The 24153-nt window shown below is 34.1% G+C and overlaps 1 protein-coding gene across 1 annotated transcript; it reads right to left on the bottom strand.

Annotated features, from left to right (window-relative positions):
* Positions 1 to 532: 532 nt before the first annotated feature.
* On the bottom strand, positions 533 to 23978 carry CLCA1 (chloride channel accessory 1). Its single transcript, XM_049772552.1, has 14 exons — positions 23817 to 23978; positions 21607 to 21747; positions 21293 to 21440; positions 18772 to 18877; positions 15745 to 15922; positions 14808 to 15026; positions 13694 to 13921; positions 12036 to 12210; positions 9972 to 10078; positions 7411 to 7626; positions 6428 to 6689; positions 5232 to 5402; positions 1678 to 1911; positions 533 to 918 (listed from the first exon to the last, which is right to left on the bottom strand). The coding sequence occupies exons 1-14, from the start codon at positions 23976 to 23978 to the stop codon at positions 533 to 535; spliced, it is 2733 nt and encodes a 910-aa protein (XP_049628509.1).
* Positions 23979 to 24153: the final 175 nt, after the last annotated feature.

Genomic DNA, 24153 nt, shown 5'->3' with positions numbered 1-24153 from the left:
TCATGATTTCATTTACCCTGACAGTTGCAAAGTATTTCATTGTGTATATGTACCACAGTTTCTTTATCCACATATCTGTTGTTGGGCATTTGGTTTGTTTCTAGATTCTTGCTATTGTAAATAGTGCTGCAATGAACATAGGCATGCAGAGGGCATTTTGGTATTGTGTATTTGTGTTCCTAGGATATATCTCTAGAAGTAGTATTGCTGGAACATATGGGAGCTCAATTTTCAGTTTTTTGAGGAATCTGCATATTGTTTTCCCTAATGGCTGGACTAGACAGCATTCCCACCAGCAGTGACTGAGAATTCCTTTCTCTCCACATCCCCTCCAGCAACTGACTGTTCTTGTTCTCTGAGATGTGTGCCAGTCTCTCTGATATGTAAAGGTACCTCAGTGTTCTTTTAATTTGTGTCTCAAAGGGCAGCTTTTCATTTCATTTTGTCCTCTCTAAAGGAAGTCTAAAATACATTTTAGAAAATTTTACAATCAAAAGGAGTAGGAATTATTTATTATTCATTTTTTATAAAGTCAGTGCAAGCCTACTGACAACTGTAATTCTCCTAACCACTTCCACATAATTTTTAAAATGTGAATGCCAGGAATGGTGCTATTGATATGAATATCAGGACAAGGAAGTGGAGCAGATGTTTCTGGAGGAACCTCTGGGGGAATATACACAGATACTTGTGCAATGTTGGATATTTCTGATGTCAGGTTAACCTTGTCAAAAGCCTGAACAGCAATGAAAAGATCAGTGCCATTTTCAAAAATGATGTTTTCTGGTTTAAACACAAAGACTTCCTTGGAGTTGGCATCTTGTGGAATGAGATCTGTAGTGTTCACTTGAAGTGATTCATTGAACTTATCTCTGAGGTCAAGGATATTTGTACTTATTCCAATGACATACTTGGAAGCTACAAAAATAAAAAAAGACAAATGTGATTTGACCATTTTAAATTAAATTCTCAAAAAGTTCTAACAATCTACTAGAATCTAAATCACTCTCTTAAAGCTTTTAAGAATAAATGCAACTGATAATCCATATTTATAAGAATTATATACCTTTACATTTGTTTTGTGTATCTTGACACAGTAAGAAAGGAAAGGCTGAACCAGAGTAACTTAAGGCTTTGGTCATTACTTCTGACCTTTAAAAGCTTGGCCAGGAGAGGAGTTTGTATAATTACTGTTTGTTTTATTATTTATAGTGAAATGTTTAGTATAGGTGTTTTTCAAACTTTATTATGAATATGAATCACCCAGAAATATTCAAATAAAGATTATTGTCACACTTTGAGAAGAAAAACTTGATTGCAAATACATTTCTTCCAAAGAATACTCTGTTTTATAGATATTTGTGTTGGCTGTTTATTTATCTCCAGCGGTCATTACTAAAAAGGGCCGAATTAAAAGAACATTTGGCAAGATTTCAGAAAAAAAATAACAAAAATAAAAAATAAGGAGTGCCTTTTCCTGATTGAAAGATTTCACACCAAAAATTGATCCTATTTCAAATTCAAAATCTCTCTTATTTAAAAATCTTTACCTTCCCTTTCAGAGTTCATTCGAGTTGGACCCTGATCTTTGCCCTCTGTGTACATCACAATACATCTGCCTTCCTCAACTCCTTATCTGCTTTTGGTGGTAGTGAGGACTCTACATATTCATTTTACCTCTTCCATAATCATAGTCATCTCCAGGTGCCGTCCAAGTCAGGTTAATGAGATTTCCTCCTTGGATTTTTGCCTTTAGGTCAGTGATTTGACAAGGTGGGAACAGATCAGGTATGGGATTCTTTGGGACATTAGAAGCCACAAATGAACCTCCTGAGGATGTTCTGCTGAAACACACTTGCTTGCCTTGAAGATCATTAATTTCAGGTTTTGGTGGATTCCATTTCACTTCACCTGCATTAGAATGCATTATAATACATGGTAAGAACATCACAGCACCATAAATCAATGGCTATATTTCCTTCTATCTTGTTCTTAGAATTCCTCCATCATACCCTTCTTTCCTTACATACACAAAATTTATTTTAACTGATTAACATAAAGATTCCAGGGACTGGGGCCTGAGAGATAGCATAGAGATAGAGCGTTTGCCTTGCATGCAGAAGGACAGTGGTTCGAATCCTGGCTAGGTGCAATTTCTGAGAGTAGAGCCAGGAGTAACCCCTGAGTGCTGCTGGGTGTGACCCAAAAACCAAAAAAAAAAAAAAAAAAAAAAAAAAGATTCCAGGGCCAGAGAGATAGCACAGCGGTAGGGCGTTGCACCCAGCCTATTGATGGTGGTTCAAATCCCAGCATCCCATATGGTTCCCCATGTCTGCCAGGAGTGATTTCTGAGCAGAGCCAGGTATAACCCCCGAACACCACCAGGTGTGACCCCAAAACCAAAATCAAAACAAAAACAAAAACCATAAAGATTCCAAATTAGTTTTCATTGGAGGTAAAAAAAAAATTAAAAAAAAAAGCAAAGACAGAATCATTGTATTTATTTTTGAAGATTTTTTTTTTATTACATTTATTCTGGAATTGTTTTTCTCCCAATGATCTTAATGAGTTCTTGGTGAGGTCAACTTACATGCTCCCTGTTTTAAATGTCCGATTACTCAAGAAAGTTCTTCCACCTAGATAGATCTTTTGGTTTTGAATACTTCCTATTTGTTTGCCAATAAATCATCTGAGCCTTCAGAATTTGCCTTGATTATGGTTTTTGTTCTTGCAGAAATTCCAGTTTTCCTTATATTTTATTGAGAAGTTACAAAATGTAATTCTGAAATTTAAAGAATACCTTACTATGCTCAAATCATTCAAATTCTCTGATTTCTATAAAAATATTTCATAATGCCATGTATTATGGAATTTCTTTCTCAAAAATTATTTTCTATAGCTATTAAATATTTTGTCTATATAGAAAGATTGATCTTCATATTAATTCATCTAATATTAAGAAAAGAAAATTATACCTTAGTAGGTTCAAAATTACTATTTGAATCTTTATAGAGATGATCTTTCTTTTTATTTTTTGTTTGTGGGACCTGGGTCACACCTAGGGACTCTCCTGGCTTCATGCTCAGGAGTCATTTCTGAAAAAGGAAACAAAAAATGTGGTCCACAGGATAGATACTGGGCCTCCTGCATGTGCTCCTATCCATTGGATTATCATTTGGTTCTGAGATTATTTTACTTAGTATTAAGATCCAGAAAAAAATAAAGTGAAGAAAATGACTTGGTGCCAATCCAAGTACTGTCACAATTACTTATGAAGAGTTAAGGATCTTTGAAACCTATTTCCCACATGAATAATGAGAGGTATGAAATATACTTACGTAAGTAGACTAAGAGTAAGGTGAAACTAAAGTTACCTGAAATATTGAAGGAGCTTTGAAAGGTGTTTTACTCTTTTGTTTGTTTTTGGATTACATCTAGCAGTGTTCAGGGGCAACACCTGACTCAAAACTTGGGGATTTCTTCTGTTATTAGGCATAGAAATGGGGCTGCTTGCATAAAAAACAGGTGCTGCAGCCCTTTGAGCTACCTCTTCTAACATGACTTTTAAAGTTTTTTTTCTCCCTATGATCACCTTCACACTTGTGCTAGAAATAGACCTGCCAAGGGCAGAGTAGATATTAGCGACTAGAGAGGAATGGAACCTTGAATCCTGGGAGTGAGCCAGTGCCTCTAGCTTGAGGGCATTACACTTAAACAAGAGAGATGTGGAATGGTATTTCATGTAACATAATTTTTCACTTGTTTATGTGAGGCCTTCAAGTGCTTGCTGATACTAGATTGTCTGCTATTCTGTCTAGTCTGAGCAGAAGGAAAGAAGAAGAAAAAAGAAATAGTGAGCTTATCATGATGTACACAAAAGATCTCAGTTCTTTTTTAATTTTATGGAAATGTTCATATTGATGAACATTACAAGATATTTGAAGATTTATATAAAAATAATTAGAAATATTTATAAAATTATTATTACCTGCTATTATCAGATTACTAAATTTATTGCCTTTTTAAAAATTCTTGAGTAGATAGATATCTTATTATTTCCATTTTACAACTGAAGAAAGTAAAGTAGAGATGACCAAAAACACTTTAAGTGGTAGAAAGCTTCTTGGATTTGAATTGAGGCAGAGAAAATTTAAATTTAACCTAGATGGGGATTATTGTTTCCATAGGAGACATCACTGAAGCTGGAAACACATTTCTTTCTTTGTAGGCTACACCCAACTGTGTTTAGGGTTTATTTTTATATCTGTGCCCAGGAGTGGCCCCTGATGGTGCTTGGGGACCATTTGTAAGTATCAGGGATAGAAACTGGGTTGGCTTTAAGAAAGGCAGAATCTTTACTCCTATACTATCTCTACTGCCCTGGAGACATTTTGTTTGTTTGATTTTGGCCAAACCCAGATGTGCTTAGGAGTTATTCCTGGTCTGTGCTCAGAAATTACTCCTAGAAGACTCTGGGGACCATATGGATGCCAGGAATAGAACCCAGTTCCGCTGTGTGCAAGGCAAATTTTACACAATGTTTTAACGCCCTGGCCCCAACATTTATTTATTTTTTGGAATTAATCATCTACTACTACTACTTTTATTCATGTTATTAATAATTTAAATACACTTTAAGAGACATAACTTTGTACAGTTAGTCTAATTAATAGAAAAGAGAGCTTCCGCAAAACCAACTTTAATTATCTTTGTTCATTTACTAAACCAACCTTTAAAATTTTTATTTTGAATCATTGTGAGATACATTTACAAAATTGTTTATGATTAAGTTTCAGCTATACAATGTCTAACATCCATTCCTTCACTAGTCCACATTTTCTACCACCAATGTCCCCAGTTTGCTTCCTGTCTATCTGATCTGATTCCCCTTCTCATGGCAGGCATTTGTGTGTGTGTGTGTGTGAATGTGTCTGTCTGTCTGTCTGTCTGTCTCTCTCACTTGATCTCTCTCTCTCTGTCTCTCTCTTTCTCTTCTCTTTCTGGAGACATTTTTGTTGTCAGGCTTATAGGCTTGCTTTTACTAGATGATGGGTAGGATTTATGGTTTCTGTTAAATTCTGTACAGTGAACAGAATGGGCTTCCACAACAGACAAATATTGGAACCAAATGCCAAGATTGAACACTGATATCCACCCTCTACCATAGTATATACATTTTCTCTAGCTTCTACATCTTTCACTCATGATTTGTGTGCTAAAAATTTACTTACCATTCTCAATCCAGCCAGGAATATACATGGCTCCATTCTGCTGAGATATCAACTTTTGTCTAGCTGAGTTTATTCCTCCCAAAGCTCGTATTTTTACACTGTATCTACCATTTTCATTATAAGCTGTAAAATACCTTGAATAAATGCCATCATTTTTGGTAGCATCAGCACCTAAATAGAGATATGAGAAAAAAACCCGAATGATTTTATTTTCAATTCATTAGTGCTTTAAAATTTTTTGAAACATAAATAATATATTATCTCTAAAAGACTCTAAGATTTAGCTATATTTACAACGAGGTCAACTGCATTTCTTAGAGTGCATATTTTTGTGTATGTTTAGTTTTAACTCTATCTATTGTCATCCTGAATATTTGTCCCCCCCCCTTTTTTTTATCAAATCAGGAAGTGTCTCTGCAATACATAACATAGTATGTTAACTATAACTCACTATTTCAATTATACAAAGTTAAACTGTTGTTTGCAGCTGGGAGAAAATTTGTTACATGACTTTTAAAATTCTCTATTTCTCTCCAGAATTGCCTTTGGTAGGAAATTTATCCAAAGAATTAATTCTAATGTGGTGAGGAAGGACCTATGTTTCTTATAAAAAGAAAAATAGAATTTTCATTCTTTCTGTTAGATCTCTTAAATGTAAACAGTAGATGATGTGTGTGTGTGTCTGTGTGTGTGTGTGTCTGTGTGTGTGTGTCTGTGTGTGTGTGAATAATAGATTCTGCAAAGACATTGAGAAGCCACATAGGACTTTGCTTGAATTCATTCTTGCTACTTCATAAATTTAGAAATCTATGTTTCTTAAATTGCAATGTAAGGTTAACAATATCTCAAAAGTGCATGTCAAAGACAAAAATTATAGGACTATAAATACATGTCTATTAAATATTCACACATAAAATAATAATTTTCTTATATGCCTTTTGGGAAATATTACTCTCTGAGTTATTCACCTTGAGTTTAAAAATGAGTTTTAGGCTTTACAGAAGTTAAAAGTAGGTTCTTATTTAAGTTTTCCAACATTTTAAAATCTAGGAATTGAGGAGAAAATGAGACCTTTTTCAGACTCCCAGAGTTGAATTTCCTACTTCCAACCCTCTCATAGACCATGCTCTACTACTGTTCCCTAGTTACTTCTTGGAAAAGAGAGATGTGAATTTTTCGGTTTCTAGGGTAGTTACCTGCTCCATTATCCAGTAATTCCAAGGAAGTTGTTTGACCAGTAGCTGATTCTATCAGAGCTGTGACACTGGCCCTGAGAATTGGCTTGGCTCCTTGATGAATCTTTGCATAGACTACCATAGGACTAGGGAATTTACCCGTGTCCTTGTTCATTTTCGAGGTGACTGTTATCGGAGGCAAAGTAGCACTTGATGCACGGGAGGTAACAGTCAAAGTCAGGGTTTGTGAGCTTGCTTGCAGGCTATAACTCCAAGTACCAACCTTCTCAGAAATAAAGTGGGGAGACAATTCAATTGATAAGTTAATTTAGACACTGACTTGATTTCAAAATCACTTGTAGGAAGAGCCTTGTGATACATATATGTTTTAGGCATAGCTAAAAAGATATATGGTGCAATAATGGCCATGAAAACTTTTGATATTTTTGGTCTATACTTCTTATTTTCAAGAGAATCATATTTGAGGAAAATGAAACCTAGAGGCAATGTCCTTATCGTTTTATTTTCTACTAAAACAAAGTCAAATTGATGGTATCCTAAAGTAGAAGAAAATATTTTATTACTTTGAAACTTTAAAAAATAAATTTTATCTTGACTGCTATAAATTATTATGGGGTTTCCTTTAATATCTGGAGAAATTATCACCAATTTTATTTTCTTGATTTGCTATCATCCAAGTGATCTCAATTGGATGGGCATAGTGTCCTTGTTCTTTCTCTTTCATTCAACATTTTCTCTCCTTTAAGCAGCTACTTATTGTAAATTATAGTGCCTAAAGTAATATTTAAAAAAATTTTAACAATATTAAACTTTTAAAAAATGGTGCAATGATGGGAAGTTTAGTATGTATATAGATACTATGAACTTAGCACTTTGGTAGCCATATTACCTAAACTATAATTTAAAATATTTTAGCAGTTATTTTGTAAGAACTTTTTTAAAAATGTGTCAAATTCTGAGGTGGAAATAGATTGATTCCCTACCGTGGCATTGTCTGGAATCTGGAGGTAAGCCATTTTGTTTTGTATGTCCACTACAAAACCTTCTTGTTTATTTCCACTGGGATCCCAGAGAAGGATTTGGGGAGTTTGTGTTGTCCAGGTGATGAGAAACAGTGTGTCCTTTCCCACAGTGCTGTCAATAGTCACTGTGCCATTCATCCATTGACTATTCTGGAGGGTTAGTCCCTTACTCTCAAGCTGTTAAGAAAAAACAACTCTTTACTTTCTATAAAATATCACTTTTACAACATAGTATCTTTGTTTTTTCAGTAAGACTTCTTTTGGTACTTTGGTATGAGCTTTAGTACTATTGTGGAACAATTAATAAATAACTTTTTACAGACAACTGGTGAACTTCTGTTTGCATTTCCAACCTAGGAAAAATACATAGTATGATAGAATCATACATAGTATATACTATCATACTATGATGCATAGTATCTTTTATTCTGCCTTCATTAAATAGGATTCTGGAGCTATTGTGATCTAAATATAAATTATCTATTTAAAGTTGGCATTCAAATATTTCTTCTTATATACAAGAAGAGTCCTCATTAATCCTCTATGACTTTATCATACTATTTTTCCTTTAAGTCTCTACATTCATCTATATTTGTTTAAATCTCACCTATCCATATATGTTTAAATATCACTCTATCCATGAATCTTTGTATGTATTCCATGACACACCACCTAGAAATGATTTCTCTTTTCTAAATGTTGTTCTTGTTCTTACTGTCTACCTACAGTATATACAGATAATATCATCTACAAAACAGTAAACTAAAAGTACTGGATAGAATTTACTTTTATTTATGGGCAGATTGCTTGATTGAAATCATATAATTTTTATGTCAAAAACTATCACAATTTCTCTGAAGGTAAATATATCAATGCCAATGTTCTTCAATGTTTGAAGAAGAATGAATGAAGATAGAGCATGGATTGAGGTGGAAAAGAATTAAGAGGATTTTTTTAAGCAAGTGTAGTTTTGAAGATGATTTCCTAATTAATATTATTGAATTGATAGCTTTTAGAAGATTAGGAGGCCTGTTCATAGAGCTAGACTTCATTTTTTTTTTTTTTTTGGTTTTTGGGCCACACCCGGTAACGCTCAGGGGTTACTCCTGGCTATGTGCTCAGAAGTTGCTCCTGGCTTGGGGGACCATATGGGACACCGGGGGATCGAACCGCGGTCCGTCCAAGGCTAGCGCAGGCAAGGCAGGCACCTTACCTTTAGCGCCACCGCCCGGCCCCTAGACTTCATATTTTTATAGGTAGATTATAATATTAAATATGGAGAATGTAAAAAACTCTAAAATCTGATTCTCCTGGAATGTGGGTAAATGAGTCCTGCTCATTTTTCAACCTCTTTCCCTATTATGTGATTTCTTTCTTTCTTTCTTTCATTTGGGGGTGGGTGGGTCACATCCGGCAGCGCTCAGGGGTTATTCCTGGCTTGCACTCAGAAATCACCCCTGGCAGGCTTGGGGGATCATATGAGATATCGGGATTTGAACCACCATCTTCTGCATGCAAGGCAAATGCCCCACCTCCATACTATCTCTCTAGACCACATATTTGGTTTCTTAAAACAAAACAAAACAAATTGAGCAGAAACATCTATAAACTTGTATTATTTTTTTTTCAAATATACAAACCTCCCTTTTCTAAAACTGGCTGTTGTAACTTGTTTTTCACTGAACTAGGTTCAGCCAAAGAAATATAAGTTTTCATTTCTTTGATTGAATAAACACTACATTGATAAACAGAAAGTCTCTTGTTCTAAAAAATGGTGTAATATACTTTTACTTTCAAACGTTTAGAGTAAAAGTCCTAATTCAATAGATATATACTTGTTGCTTTTCACTCTAGTTAAAGAATTTATTGTATAATATTCACTTTTATCATCAAAATGTATTTTAATATTCTTCTTCTTTTAAAATTGTCCCAAGACTTTTAAAATACACTTTAGGTTTCTTTACATTTCAGAATCAAAAAGGTCTTTAGAAGTTTTCTTGTTCATATCTGGCAAATAAGAAGTGTTTTGCCAATGGTCTGAAAATTAATGACATATCCACAAGATCCAGTTATCTGGATGTATATCTTGGGCTTTAACAGAACAAGTTAGTTTAAATATACAACAAGAAAATATTGGCAAACATCAGGGATCTGAGGTAATAGAGAACAGGACAAGTAATTCCCAAAGACATTTCCCCAAAATTGTACTAATATAATCTATTCTAAAGACAATTCTGAGCCAATTTCATTGCTATGAGTGCTTATTACCAGATGTTAAAAACAAATTCTTGGATTATTTATACTTTGTGTTGTTGATTTCCATGAGGATATTACTGTCATTTCTATACAAGTTAACACAAATTGCCTTGTTTAAATTAGTTACATCGCATTTTAGGAATAATGCCTAATATCAAACTAAAACTTTTAATTCTCTACTAGAAGAGTGTAGAAACATTTTCGTCATTAAACTCTCCAATTTAGCTATATTATTTACCAACATAAAAACATAAAAAGCAACTGACCTGAATAGAACGCTGGGAGGCAGCTCCATTTCCTGAAGTAAAGGCCCCAAAAGCATCAATAAGACCATTGTTCTGAGCCTGATCTGAAGCAAATGTCTGTATACCACCTACATGCAATTACATAAAGATTATTCTTTAGAAAACAAAAGCAAGCATTTGCAACATTTTAGCCAATGTTAAGATAATAGAATACATGAAACAAATGTTCTGTTGTGTTATTAAATTGATATAGTAAATATATATTTAGATTAACTAAAAACTTGGGACATTTTTCTTTCTTTCTTTTTTTCTACCGGGCAATTCTTAGTGATGTGCTCAGCTGGCAAACCTGATGGTTAGGGACTCAATCCCAATGATGAGGCACTGCTTTGACCTGGCAGTGCTTGAGGGCATCAGGACTGCTCCCAGTGCTGCTATGGGCTGGTGGCAGTGGTAGGATGGTGGATAACAGAGGATATAATGTCAAAAACCAAACTTAAAGCTTCATAAACGCAAGCTACACGCTCTACTGCTTTGCATTATCTCTCCAGACTAAAACTCTTTTAAAGCCTGCTAAGTAAAAAACTTCACCCATATCTGTCAGTCAATTGACTTCTTCAACTATTATGTTACAAAAGTTATTCATTTGCATGTGAGAAAATTAATTTAGTCTTACTTCAAGGGCTAGGGACTTATTATTATTTTAGGAACAATTCTAACAAATTGAAAATTTAAGTTTAGTCCTACATCAGAAAAATGATGTATATATAACATTAGGAAACATTTCTGACAAGGGACATTTACATGAAATTAACATATAGTAAAATAAATATAGCACACCTAAAATGTTAAGGGTAAGTAGAACAGATGAAACTAATATAGGTGATGTGAAGGCACATTTATACTATTAATATCACCCACATCTAAGACAAGTTTTGCCTTAATTCAGTGGTGCAACCACTGACTTAACAGACATGATGGCACAAAAGCCTTGTCCTCTATATATTCCCTGCGGGGTCATGCTTCAGCTAGAATTTTGCCAAGTTTAAACTTATGTTTGGTTCCTTTCCTGTCCTTTGGTACCTCCCTCTTCCTCCTCTGCTCGAGAGTTTTTTCTCTGTAAATCCCATGCACTCAAATCCTATTTTCATGCTTTGATTTTAAGAAACTCAGCCTAAAATAAGTTGTATTAGCAGCAAACAATTTAAATGCCCCAGGAAGGACCTCAGCTTAAAAATATGTATAAAACTGTCTCTGTCTATTTACGAAGTGTTTATATATTAAGCAATTAAAAAACTTATGAAATTTGTTTAAATTATCTATTCACATATTAGAATTAGAACCATGATATAATTTTTGGGGTTTGTTTGTTTGGGGACCACATGTGATATTACTCAGAGGCTACTATCATTGTGTTGCTTGGGTTTTACCCTGTCACTACTCAGGTAACTATTTGGTACCCAGAATCAAACCCAGCGCTCCAGCTTGCGAAGCATGCACTTTACCTCACCCTGATATCATTATTAGCAGTGATATCTATTGTACAGAGCAAACTTCTGTGTGATTCTGCAGGCTAATCACCCTAATGCAGCTCCTTTTTAGTCTCAATTAAGATGTCATAATTCTGGATATTTCCTCCCAAAATAGAATTAAAAACTCCATTTTTTTGTCCCTCATTGTACTTTCTATTGTTAACAGAGTTTGTGTATCATGGTATTATGTAGGTAGTGGAAATGAATGGCTCCTAAGTAGAAGTCCAATTGGATGTTGTGCTATCCATTGCGCAACAGAACCACCTGGTTCTTAAGTAATCTATTAGACTCCTCCCAGTGTCTCTGGAAAAACAATTCAAAGTTATCACTAGGTGCTATGTTTATTCCATCTTCTTCACAATGTCCTAATCCTAGAACCAATGTATTCAACTAAATAGGTAGAGTCAAGTCTATTGGTGATTTAGAAATAAGAGAACTCCTTGGTTAGAAAGTCTATCTTTAACCATATATCTGTCCACCATTCCCCAGATTACTAGAGTTCCCAATACAGTGCAAGAGAGAAAACAGAGGAACTCAGCATATCATCCTTCACCTGTCATTTTAGAAAGCTCTTCTAATTCTTTGGCTGCGGACGGCCCCAAGGCAACGGTGTGGATAATGGCTCCACTACTTTTCACTTCATTGAAGCACCCACTTATAGTGTTGTCTTCACCATCAGTTAGTAGCACAATTTCAGACCCATCTGTTGGGAATTTCTTCTTAATCACCTAATGGCATAATATATGGCATGATTTAGACTCAGTGTGTAGGAATAAAAGAGCACTTAGGAAATGATAAAAGAAATTGCAAAGGATATAAATGAAGATATCTTGGAAAAGTCAAACATCTCTTTAAATGACAGATTTTAAGTCAGCAATGTTCATGGAACTTGACAATGTTCTTTACTCTCCCCTGCTGCAGACAGTAGAATGCTGGACAGTAGGATTGAGCCCTGAGGGAGCGATTAGAAAATATCTATGGTTCTTTTATACAATCAGATGCCCAGATATCTTGTAAGCTAATGGCATCTTGATACAAAATAAATTCTTTAAAAAGAATTAGGTGGTGTAGGTCTATGGTAGGTCTTAGCAGAATGAGTGTGATTTAATGTATAAAAGAAGAAAAAGCAGCAGAAGAAGAAAGTTCTTTGAGAAGCTAGCACAGAAGTGCTGGAGGACAGGCATAGTTAAATATGGGGAGGGGGGGGTCTTAAAGAGAGCCCTGAAGACTGGAAAAGTAAGAATGACTACATTATGCAATAATCTAAATATAAAATAATTTTATTCTTAATTTTGTTGGTTATGCTGAGATATTAATATGTAAATTAAAGGATGACATTATTATGGATATACACTCAATGAAATCATAATTATGATTTTAAGAAATTCTCTAATTTAGTAATAATAATTTTAATAATTTAATAAATAATATATTAGGTTTAGAAAGATTTTGAAAGGATGTCCTTTCTCCTCAGAAATTGGGATATTTTAACTACCTCAAAACTTAGCCATGTGTTAGAACTCTTGTCTCTTTACAGAAGATACTTTTGTATATTCCTATTTGCCTTTCTTTTATCTCATTTCATTTTATGGTCATGTACTTATTTGTATAACTATGTGATTAAAGTATTTTCCTATTCAGTAAAATTACAAGTTCCATGACAAGAGACATAAAGTCCATTTGACCTTAATGATATATTTTTTTTAAAGTTCTTTTTTTGTTTGTTTGTTTTGGTTTTTGGTTTTTGGGCCACACCCGCGGTGCTCAGGGGTTACTACTGGCTGTCTGCTCAGAAATAGCTCCTGGCAGGCACGGGGGACCATATGGGACACCGGGATTCGAACCAACCACCTTTGGTCCTGGATCGGCTGTTTGCAAGGCAAACGCCGCTGTGCTATCTCTCCGGGCCTCCTTAATGATATTTTTATTGTCTGACACAGAGTCTGGCTGGTAGAAAGCATGCCATGAATAATAATTTGAATACAAGCAACCTTGAAGGAAAGAATTAATGCAAAGATGCAGAGAAGCACAAAAGAGTGAGTGAATTAGTAAGAAGAGCTTGATGAATCCTTGTTTTTGTATCATTTGAACCATTATTCTGCATTTGATTTTAATTCAACTAGACAGTAAGCATTCATGGAAATACTTAAGGGGAATTTTGGGGAAAACCAACTATAATATAGATCAACATGTTAGTGGAAATTGTCTCACAGTAAATGCTGATCGAAGTCCACTGCAGATGGAAGTTCCTCCTGCCGCGGCTGTGGGTAAGCTTTTGATGAGTGCATCCCTTTCAGCGCCACTGTTTATTTGGATGAGTTCACTTCTCACAGAGGCAACACTGTCAAATATCACCATCCCAACCCAGGACCCTTGTTCAATAGTCTGCAGCAGGAAAAGTTTGCCTGCTTGGGTCAGTCGTTGAAGGCGTTTATCAGTCTAAATGGAGAAGCAAAAGAATAATGGCAATCAGGTGTGGTTTATGTGGGCATATAAACACAGATCAGGTTAGAGAAATTCTGAAAGTAATCTTAATAATAATCTACCCAAACCACATCCTTGTGAGCAGGTAAATTTCCCTTCTATGTTGAGTTGAATATTTGGACAGAATTCTAGAAGCCCTAAGAAATAAAGCCAAATTCAGAAATCATTAGTGTAATATATTAGTAATAATTCTAATTATGCCAGTGAACATAATGTTAATGAAACAAAAATTGTTAGGACTGTAATTCTTTAGGTACTTATTCAGAAATTGAAAGCAAATTTCATCTGGTAAATAAGAGATGTGATAGAACGTTTATTGAAAAATTGAGATAAGCAGTTTTGATGACAATGATATTGTCACTGTTCTGACCTTTGAGGTGTGTGTGTGTGTGTGTGTGTGTGTGTGTGTGTGTGTGTGTGTGTGTGTGTGTGTGTGTGTGTGTGTGGTATTATTCCCAGCCAGTTCTAAGTTGTCTCCAGATCTTAGGTACACAGATAAGCAGTTTTGATGACAATGATATTGTCACCGTTCTGACCTTTGAGCAGTGTGTGTGTGTGTGTGTGTGTGTGTGTGTGTGTGTGTGTGTGTGTGTGTATGTGTGGTATTATTCCCAGCCAGTTCTAAGGTGTCCCCAGATCTTAGGTACACAGTTGTCAGAATTACACAACTTAAGCAGTTTTGATGACAATGATATTGTCACTGTTCTGACCTTTGAGCATTGTGTGTGTGTGTGTGGTATTATTCCCAGCCAATTCTAAGGTGTCCCCAGATATTAGGTACAGAGTTGTCAGAATTACACAACTTAGAGACAGCTAAGACACTTAGGCCTATTGAACGTACCGACATACTTCCAGACTTATCAAGAACCAAGCACACAATTCTTTGCCCAATTTGCAGCAATGAAAAGGTGGGCTTGGGTGGCTGTGTTGTCATAGGAGTGGCTTTCTTAAAGTCCTCAGAATCACGAATCACTTCCCATGTGCTTCGGAGATTGCATTTTTGGTTTTGCTGGTTTGGGGCTTCTTTATTGTGGTTTTTTTCTGTACAAAATTCCACCACCTGAAAATTCAAGTAAATTACAAAAATGACAGGCTACTTGATAAAAAAAAATCTTGACTAAGTTGATAAAAATATAGGTATATTTTTAAATACACATTATATTAAATTGGTTAATTAAAAAACATCATTTTGGCCTCTTCTTGAAAGATTCTGAATATAACTACAAAGTTGAGAAACCAAGGATCAGTTAGGTGAAACATGAACCTAATATTTAATTCATACCACATTGGTATTCCCAAACTCTTGCAAACTACCTTTCTCTATTTCAGAAAATGAAACATGATTTTATATAAGAACCTGGAAGATCAGACCAAAAAGATCTCTGAAAGTTCAGCTAAGTTGAATGTGTTCTTATTAACTAATAATAACCTATATGAATTTACAGTTTACTTTTTGTGCTTATACAACTTTAAGAATTTTTAAAATAAGTCTAAACTTACCAGACTTAAGTGTGTGGCATCAAAAGTTTAGAATTATCACTTAGCTAAAAATTATTACTAAGCTAACAATAGTAGCAATAGAAGAGCATAGAAAGCAAGAACAAACCTTAGAAAGGATTAAGAGAATATCTGACATTATCCCAATTTTGAGCTGCCAGAGCATGGCTTATCCTACAGAAAATTAACATTGATAATTTCCTAAAACATGTTTCTCTCATAGCATAACTTCCCTAAATACATGACAAGAAAGAAGAAAAGAACAGGAACAGGGTACTTACAGACTTAAGGCTTTGTAGAAACATTATGGAAGCTTTCTCAGTCTGGTCAGCACGAGGTATAAAATGACAGTCCTTGCTGTACAGTCCTGTGTTTTTGTCAGGCCTGCATGGTCTGTCAAAACAGCTCCCTCCTGAACATTTTTTTTCCTTATTTTCACCCCTAATATTTGCTGAACATCTGAAAATATAATAAGGTTATATTAATATATTAAGGTTAGGTGATTTTACCATTTCAAAGGATTAGACTTCATAGTTAGCCTGTCTCTGATATCCTTTCTAGGAACAAAAACATGCAAAACCCCAAAACATCTCTTAAATAAAAAATATATTATTAATAATAATACTTATTAAAGTTATTTCTGTTCACCTGAAGGTACATAAGACACTTCCAAAATTTTATCAGAATGTCTTTATGTATCAGAAAAGCTAAATTTAGCTTATGCTGGTATGAAAATTAACATTAAGTTCTCAAAACACCATCTAATCTAGTCCCCTCAGTTCTTTATCAGGAACTAGGAGTCTCTTTATCATAAACACATGAAGTTTTTGCTAAGTTCTTGAGTTTTCAGAGTATTTTATATTTCTCTTTATGTTATATGCTTACAAATTCCAATGTTCATTTTGGGGATGTGTGGGGGGTTAAGCAATATTTGGCAGCATACAAGTTCAGGGTTTAGTATTGGTGGTGCTCAAGGGACCATATGAGCTACCAGAGATCAAATCCAGATAGGCTGCATGCAAAAGAAAGTTCCTTATCTATTATACTATCTCTCTAGCCCTTGGTTTTATTTTTTACCATTAATGGATTTATCCAATTGGAAAAGAGTCTATTAGTTTTTCTCAAAGAGTTTAAAATATCCAAGACATTTTAAAATGTTTTGCCTCTCCCCGAGTTTAATTATATTAAAATATGTTATTTTACTATATTATTATATTTTTATAAAAGTAAAAATTAATGACTTTCAATAGATACATAAGGAGCATTTGATCTTTTGAAATGCTATATAAAGAATTTGATCATTTTTAACACATATTTTGAGGTTAAAATGCAACTTTTAGAACAGAAATTTGGCACAACAAACTTTTTTATTTTATTAACAATGAAAATATTTTATTAATAAAATACATTTTATTGTACTTATTATATTATAATAACATAAACCATGTTCTTTAATTATATCAAATGGCAAATTATTCATTGGCTGAGATTTAAGAGGCCAATCTAACATAACATTAGGGTAGTGACATCATGTGTCGTCTGTGCTATACAGAGAGAACAAGCTAAATGATTGTGTGAGCTATGTGTGGCTAAAGGAAGTTCTTGGGGCCTATTTATTCCTGGCATGAAGCTGCAATGAGAAAAATATAGTGAAAAATGACCAAGCTAACAGTTTGAGTGGACGCTATGAAAGTAGTGTTTCTCCTATGAGATAAAGCGATCTTGTACTTGTACCCAATATAACTCCCCTCAAAAACAATTGCACCAATATAGACAGAGATAGAACCAAAGCTCAGGGTATCTCTTTTAAGAGCCATCACCTAAGTAGAACTATAAGCATTAAAAGTAGAGAAGTTTGTGTGCCAAATTCCTGTTCTAGATGTTGCATTTTCACCTCAAAATATAAGTGTTTAAAATGATCAAATTCTTTATGATACATTGCAAAAGATCAAATTCTCCTTATGGATCTATTGTAAGTCATTTTTTCTTTACTTAATAAACTTATTTACTTAGTTTCTGCTTAGTTGTTTACTAAGTTAATTTCTAATTTACTAAGTTTAGTAACTTTTACTAAGTTTAGTACATTTACTAAGTTAAAACTCAATTATTTACTACTTATTTTCACAGCATTTTCAGGTTTCTGAAAGAATCCTACTTGGCCATCCAAGTGCTGAGCTTCTCATATCCACAGAAGCGTGGCCACCTGGTGCTAGCTTGCTTTCTCTCGCATTCCTAAAGCACATCTTTATCAAGTGCCTGGAAATTTCCACTAAGCATAAATTATTTTGATATTTGGATTATAAAAAAGAAAGAATCCTACTTGGCCACAGTATGTCTGTTATTTCCTTAATTCTGCCAGATGTAAATTACTAACTATCCTTTAGCATAAAATTCTTTTTAGAAAGTTAGTATTTATAGTATAGAACTCTCTTTACATGGCATCTATCTAGTTTGAGTATATAGTACCCTAAAATAAATGGCAAAGTTTTACAACTTTTATATTTATATAAAAATAGTGGGCCGGAGAGATAGCATGGAGGTAAGGCATTTGCCTTTCATGAAGAAGGTCATTGGTTCAAATCCCGGCATCCCATATGGTCCCCCGAGTATGCCAGGAGTGATTTCTGAGCCTGGAGCCAGGAGTAACCCCTGAGCACTGCTGGATGTGACCCAAAAACAAAAACAAAACAAAAAAAAAACAGGAAACAAAGAAAATAGTTTAAATTCACTAAAATTATTGGTTGAAAGAACTTTCTCATAATCTAATGGTAACCAAAAGCAGGGTCTATGTGCTCAGCTTACTTTCTGATGACATCATTTAAAGTTTATTATAAATTGGTAGAGTATTCTGTTTATTTTAATATTCAGGTTGTCTTTGTAGCAAGTTCATAATCCCTCACAGATACACTCCCTAATAAAGTTTATAAAGATATCATCTGCCTTCAAAGCATAAAAAATTTCACTAGTTTATGTCACTAAATCTTATTCTGGATTTGAACATAACAAGTTGTATTTCTTATGGTTGTCTGTTGTATATGCAAATATTTTAGGGGATTATTATGTTAGTGACCCTACCCTGATCCGTGATTGTGCCCTACCCTAGGGTGTGACCTGGCATTCTGCCCCACCCTAGGGTAGTACCTGATTCTGATTCCACCATTGGTGGAAATTCATTTTGCTGGCATGTGAAATAAAATACTAAGGAAGAATTAAATAATAAGGTAAAAGTTAACTGAGTTAAAAATAATCAAGAATAAAGAGTTTAAACTTAAAATAGTTTGGGAAAAGTTAAATGAAAATATACATACGTAACTGGTCTGATTTTTCCTTTAGATAAGTAGAATCTTTGGTCATTATTATACTCATTAAAGACTCCCCATCTTAGATGAGCCCATTCATGGACAAATGCTCTTCCTGTGAGAAAATATTTAAACACCTAATTACTATCTCACACTAGAACAAAGCAATTCTTTTGATTGTTCTTATGCTTTATTATGAGTTTGCTATGTTTAATGCATGCTACGATAATTTTGATTGTTTGCTTTCCATAGTAAGAAAGAATCTAATAGGACAATGGCAATTTTTGAAAACATATAGCCAAGAAAATAACATGCACAACCAAATATGTAAAATCCCTGTCATCCCAGTGCAATGCTAATCTATTCAACCTGCAGTTAGAGCCCGAGCTGTTCACAGGCTTGCCAACAGCATCTTTGAAGGATTCTTCTTCCTTGTGACTCATAACTGACCCAACCTCAGAGTCTGCCTATTTCACCTTTGCCTTTTGACTTTGACCTTGCTCTCATATTTCTAGTAAGTTTTAATAGCCACTTACTCAGAAATTGCTGCATAACTCACTGACTTTTATATCTTTAGACTTCAGTGGTTCCCGTTTGGACTCATGGTTTGGTCCAAATTTCCAACCTAGCATCACAGACTCCTCTGTAATCTAAATTCTTGCTATTCTCAATCTACTTGAAAAACTGTAAAATAAATTTCTGAACTTCTTTGACTTTCTAGTGACTCTTGATTATTTCTGTTTCTTTTTCTTTTTGTTTTTGGGGCCACACCCGATGCTGCTCAGGGGTTACTCCTAGCTTGAGGGACCATATGGGACACTGGGGATCAACTCAGGTCCTTCCTGGGTCAGCTGCGTGCAAGGCAAACACCCTATCGCTGTGCTATCACTCCAGCCCCTATTTTGTTCCTTTTTATATGTTTTTTCTCAACTTATAATATTCTCTATTGCTGCCTGGAAAACTCTCAAAGACAAGCCTATATCCACTAGACATAATTTTTTGACATTCCCAAACAAGTCCAAGTATCCTTTTCATTTCATTCATTTCATTATGACACTGATTACATTCTATTGTCAGCTCTGCTTACTTGCTAGTCACCTTCACAAGATTCATCTTCATTGTTATGTCTTGGAACTTAGTGTCCTGAACATTAATAGGCATTCAGTGAGTTAAATATAAATGGATTTTAATGACTTATGCATAGTTCCGTTTTTATTAAATGTATATTAGTAGGAATATTAGTATATTAGTAGATATATGGCTACATAAGGGGATATATGCCACAGAATCCCTACTATTTTAGTTTTAGGATTCCAACTATTCTTTAGGTACTGAGGTCAGGAAAGAGTGTGAGGTATCTGTCTTGAAGATACAGTACAGAATGGAGAGTTTATAAAGAAATTACATATATGATGATGATCATGGCTGGAGAAAGCAGAGGAATGGGAAGGGGCAGTGAGGTAAATCAATGCAGTATTATTTACTGAATCACATATTGTAAATTTTTTATTCCATTATGGAGGTGGGATGGAGGGTTATAAAAGGACAAAGAAGGAGTATATTTCTTTGCCACTCCTTTCTGATGAGGTCTGAATGTGCTCTCGTGTATTTGGGAATGAAACATGAGGGTTCTTGGTCTTTTTTTTAAATCAGTTTGTTTTCTCTGTCTTGTCTATTTAAATGGAAAAAAATTAAGCTGTTATAATTATCACGACAGTAAAGAAACCTAATGCTTAAAACAGCTAATAATATCTTAGTATTCTTTTAAAGTATGTATAATATATACTCCAATGCTTATTTTTGTATTTTCTCCAAAGATTATTCAGTGCAGCTCATGTAAGAATGATAAAAAAAACTGGGGAAATTGCTCAGTGGTAGAGAATTTGTCTCGCAAGTGTGAGGCAGTAAGTTCAATTCCTGATAACACACATTCATGTTCATGCACACACACAAAGAGCTTATTTTGTGAAGGAAAATTGTATTTTAATCGCAGGATCTAGAGAACTAATTTTGAGAATAGTTTCTCGAGTACTCAAAATATGATTCATAGCCAGGCACTATCAATACTAAAGGAGAACTAGTTAAAAATGGAGACTTAATTAGTCCCACCTGTCAGTCACCTCCTGTATTTTAATGATCTGCTCATATTTAAAACAAACAAAAAAGTGTGATATCACTGTGAGTCCCTGCCCTCTGGTGACTAGTGCCTCAATTGCAGGCATGAGTTTTAATAATGTGTTTAATAATAATGTGTAATTAGGGTGTAGAAACCTAATACTTCATTTTAAACTTATTTTACAATTATTGTTGTATTAACAACAGATAACTAACAGTATCTGTCAATACTTCCTAAAGTTCAAAATACTATATTAACATATACAATACTAGGAATACATTTTATTTTAAAATGAGTAAAATACTGTTTTGCTCGGTAATATGATTTGTGTATGCTTTCTCTATGATAATGCTCTACCTTAGCAGGAAACGATAAAATTACTAATGTAGCAGAGTATTTACTTTTTATCCATACCTTGTGGTCCATGTTCATTCAACTTTTTCCCTGCTATAAAGTCAGGGGTGAAATAAATCCGTTCGCCTTTTTCTCCACAGTTTCCCATCTGCTCGGTATAGGGCTCATCATCACCTGGAGTATTAGGTTCAGTAACAAGAACATCAGCCTGAAATTTGAAAAAAATTCTCATCATTCTAATATTTTCAGCAGATGAACTAAGTTTATCTACAGTGATGCTTCTTAAAGCAGTTTTATTTGATTTTCAATCATTTAGGTGAAAAGTCTGAATTACAAAAGAAAATTGAACTTGAAACATGACTTGATATTCTCACATTTTTGTAGGTCTCAAGCTTAGGTCTCTTATATTCAGGTTTTGTCTTCCATTTTTCGGGAATCAAAATGGCAACGTTTTTGAAGTAAAATCTTTTTTCTGTAGCTTCAAATAGATATGGAGATGCCTGAGTCACCATATCCTAGGAAAAATAAAACATATATAACATATATATAAAACATATATAACTTATATATAAGGATAATCATGATACAATCATCAATCATTTATATTTATTTATTTTTGGTATTATTTCAGCAGTTGAGAAAATGACCATCTACAAATTGACAAATGTTTTTGTTAGAGAGGGTCAGGGATTATAATAATTTATAGAATGGGTCATCAATTCCCAAAGGACAAGGGTAGAATACTGTTTGTAACTGTACTATAGAAACAAGTATTTAGGAGCTAACTTAGAAGCTTCAGTCTCCACAAGGGCTTGAGAGGGTGTCTTCCCTGAAAAAGATTATAGTAAGGAAGTCAGGAAAGGCACTGCAGTCACTCAACAGTGCATGTGCTGAACTCTGCACATCTGAAACATCAAGTCAATATGAACTAACTTTTATTACTATTCATGGACTCTGATTTTACACTATTGCCTTTCAAAGAGTCGCTAGGATGCAGAGGGAATCAAGGTAAACAATTCATCACATAGTAATGTGTCAAGGAACATACCGTTAATTTAATAACTTTGGTAAGAAGTAAATTTCTCAGAAGAAAAACACCCAAAGATAGTGAGGATCAAAGTACATTGAAAATAGCATCAATCAATTGAAATATTCATCTATGTTCTTCTATCATGTTTCTGAGTCTCATTGACTCATGCTAGTCATTTTCCTTCCACTATTTCCTTGTTACTACAAGTGGTAACTTCAGTTTTGCTGATAGCATTCAAGTTGAGAGGCAATAAAAAAATTCACCTGATTTTTGAGCAATTACAAATAGTATGAATTTTCCTTTCATGAGTAGCAGTAATACCTAACAGTCTTCCCACTAACAACCAACTGCTGTCTTTCTCCAAACCAAACTTCTTTAAATGGCATTTTTTAAACTATGTCTTTCTGTGTTTGCTTCTATTCAGAATATGGAGCCACTGTGGTAGGTCCCCTGCAATATATTACTTGAGCTCACATACCGCTAGAAAATTTGCCCAGAAAAATATTCAGTTAATTGCTGTGGTTTGGTTAAGCGAATGAACATTTTTTTTCCTAACTGGACAAAATTAGGCACTTGTTGGTAACTAATGGTTATTTATACCTATTTTGTGTTCTTATTATGTACCAGGAACTAGGCATTTATTCTTCATTTTTTAATTTTGAGAAAAAATTGTAAAATTTGATAAAACATAAAAATGTTTGCTGTCTCTAGACTATATACCTTTCATGCAGTTTCCCTTTTATGAATATATTGTTGAATTTAATCTTGTGATGAGAGAACTTATAATTATTCTCATTTTACAAATTAGTACATTTGTTCATTGTGCAATATTTATTCTAGATATGTAACAATTAGATTCTAAGGTGGTCTTTCATAAGGCACTTCCCTTTTATTTTAGTTGTTTGCTTTTGTTCATAACCACTCCAATTTCTGAACATTAGTAACACTTAAGTGTCTCTGCTCTGAGCCTGAACAGTTTTCTTTCTCTAGCTTTTCTAATTGCTTCCATAAGAAGTAACAAGTGAGGTGAGGCTGCTCAGCAGTCCTAGAAAGATCCATTGCCTTGGGAATGAAAAATTCAGGACTTTCTCCTAGAAGAGAAAGAGGGCTGTATCTATGTCACAGAATAATGTCCTGAATTATTCCAATAATATCTCAGAGAAGAGTATAAAAGAAAGAAAAAAAAACAAAAAAAATATTTTCTGAATCAATAGGCAAAATAACTACCTGCTGAACATCTCACAATATCCATCAAATCTATCTGTCTTTGATTTGGTACAGGATTATAAAACTCTCAATGAAATTACCTCCAGTTCATAAATATTCACGTTACCTATTAAGATGAATGAAGTATCGAGCTTTGAGTAATGTACATTATATTTATTTTTTGTCCCTCTCAAGAATCTTAATGGTTGCGTTATTTCCATTTTATAAATGTAACCGACACATTTAAACATAACTTCAGTGAAATACAGTTGAACTTTTGAATTCTTCTATGAAATATTAAACTTAATATTTCTTTAGAAGCATGGGTAATTACCACTTTGAACTTACCTGTATCTGTTGAATGAGTGCTTCATCTTCTGGGACATTAGAGTCAATGGCAATAACAATGCCTTGATAGCCATTATTATTCAACTCAATGAGTGAATTACTCAGGACTCCTTCCAGAAAATGAAGGAGCAAAATTAAAATTGAACTCTTAAACAACTCCATTACTGCACATTTCCCTTTGATTTCGTTCCTCGAAAATGTTGGTTTAGAAGGAACCTTTCTTTCCCATATATATATGAATACAGAATACACATTTTCTATGTTAACATAAGTAGTTTATCTTTAACCTTTTGACCCAAAATTACTTCATTATTGACTTTGTCTCCAACATGAGGAA

Source organism: Suncus etruscus, chromosome 4, assembly GCF_024139225.1.
Source record: "Suncus etruscus isolate mSunEtr1 chromosome 4, mSunEtr1.pri.cur, whole genome shotgun sequence".
NCBI lineage: Eukaryota > Metazoa > Chordata > Mammalia > Eulipotyphla > Soricidae > Suncus > Suncus etruscus.
Note: the sequence above shows the minus strand (reverse complement) of the source record. Positions and strands in the feature narration are given on the sequence as shown.

Bases quoted from the DNA above. Each gene is read 5' to 3' on its own strand.
- CLCA1 (XM_049772552.1), bottom strand. From the start codon at position 23,978: ATGGAGTTGTTTAAGAGTTCAATTTTAATTTTGCTCCTTCATTTTCTG. The intron at 15,923-18,771 runs GTATGTATATTT...TTATATTTTCAG, and splicing joins GGAAAAATCAGACCAGTTAC to ATGTTCAGCAAATATTAGGG. The intron at 10,079-12,035 runs GTGAAGGATGAT...AATTGCATGTAG, and splicing joins AGAGCTTTCTAAAATGACAG to GTGGTATACAGACATTTGCT.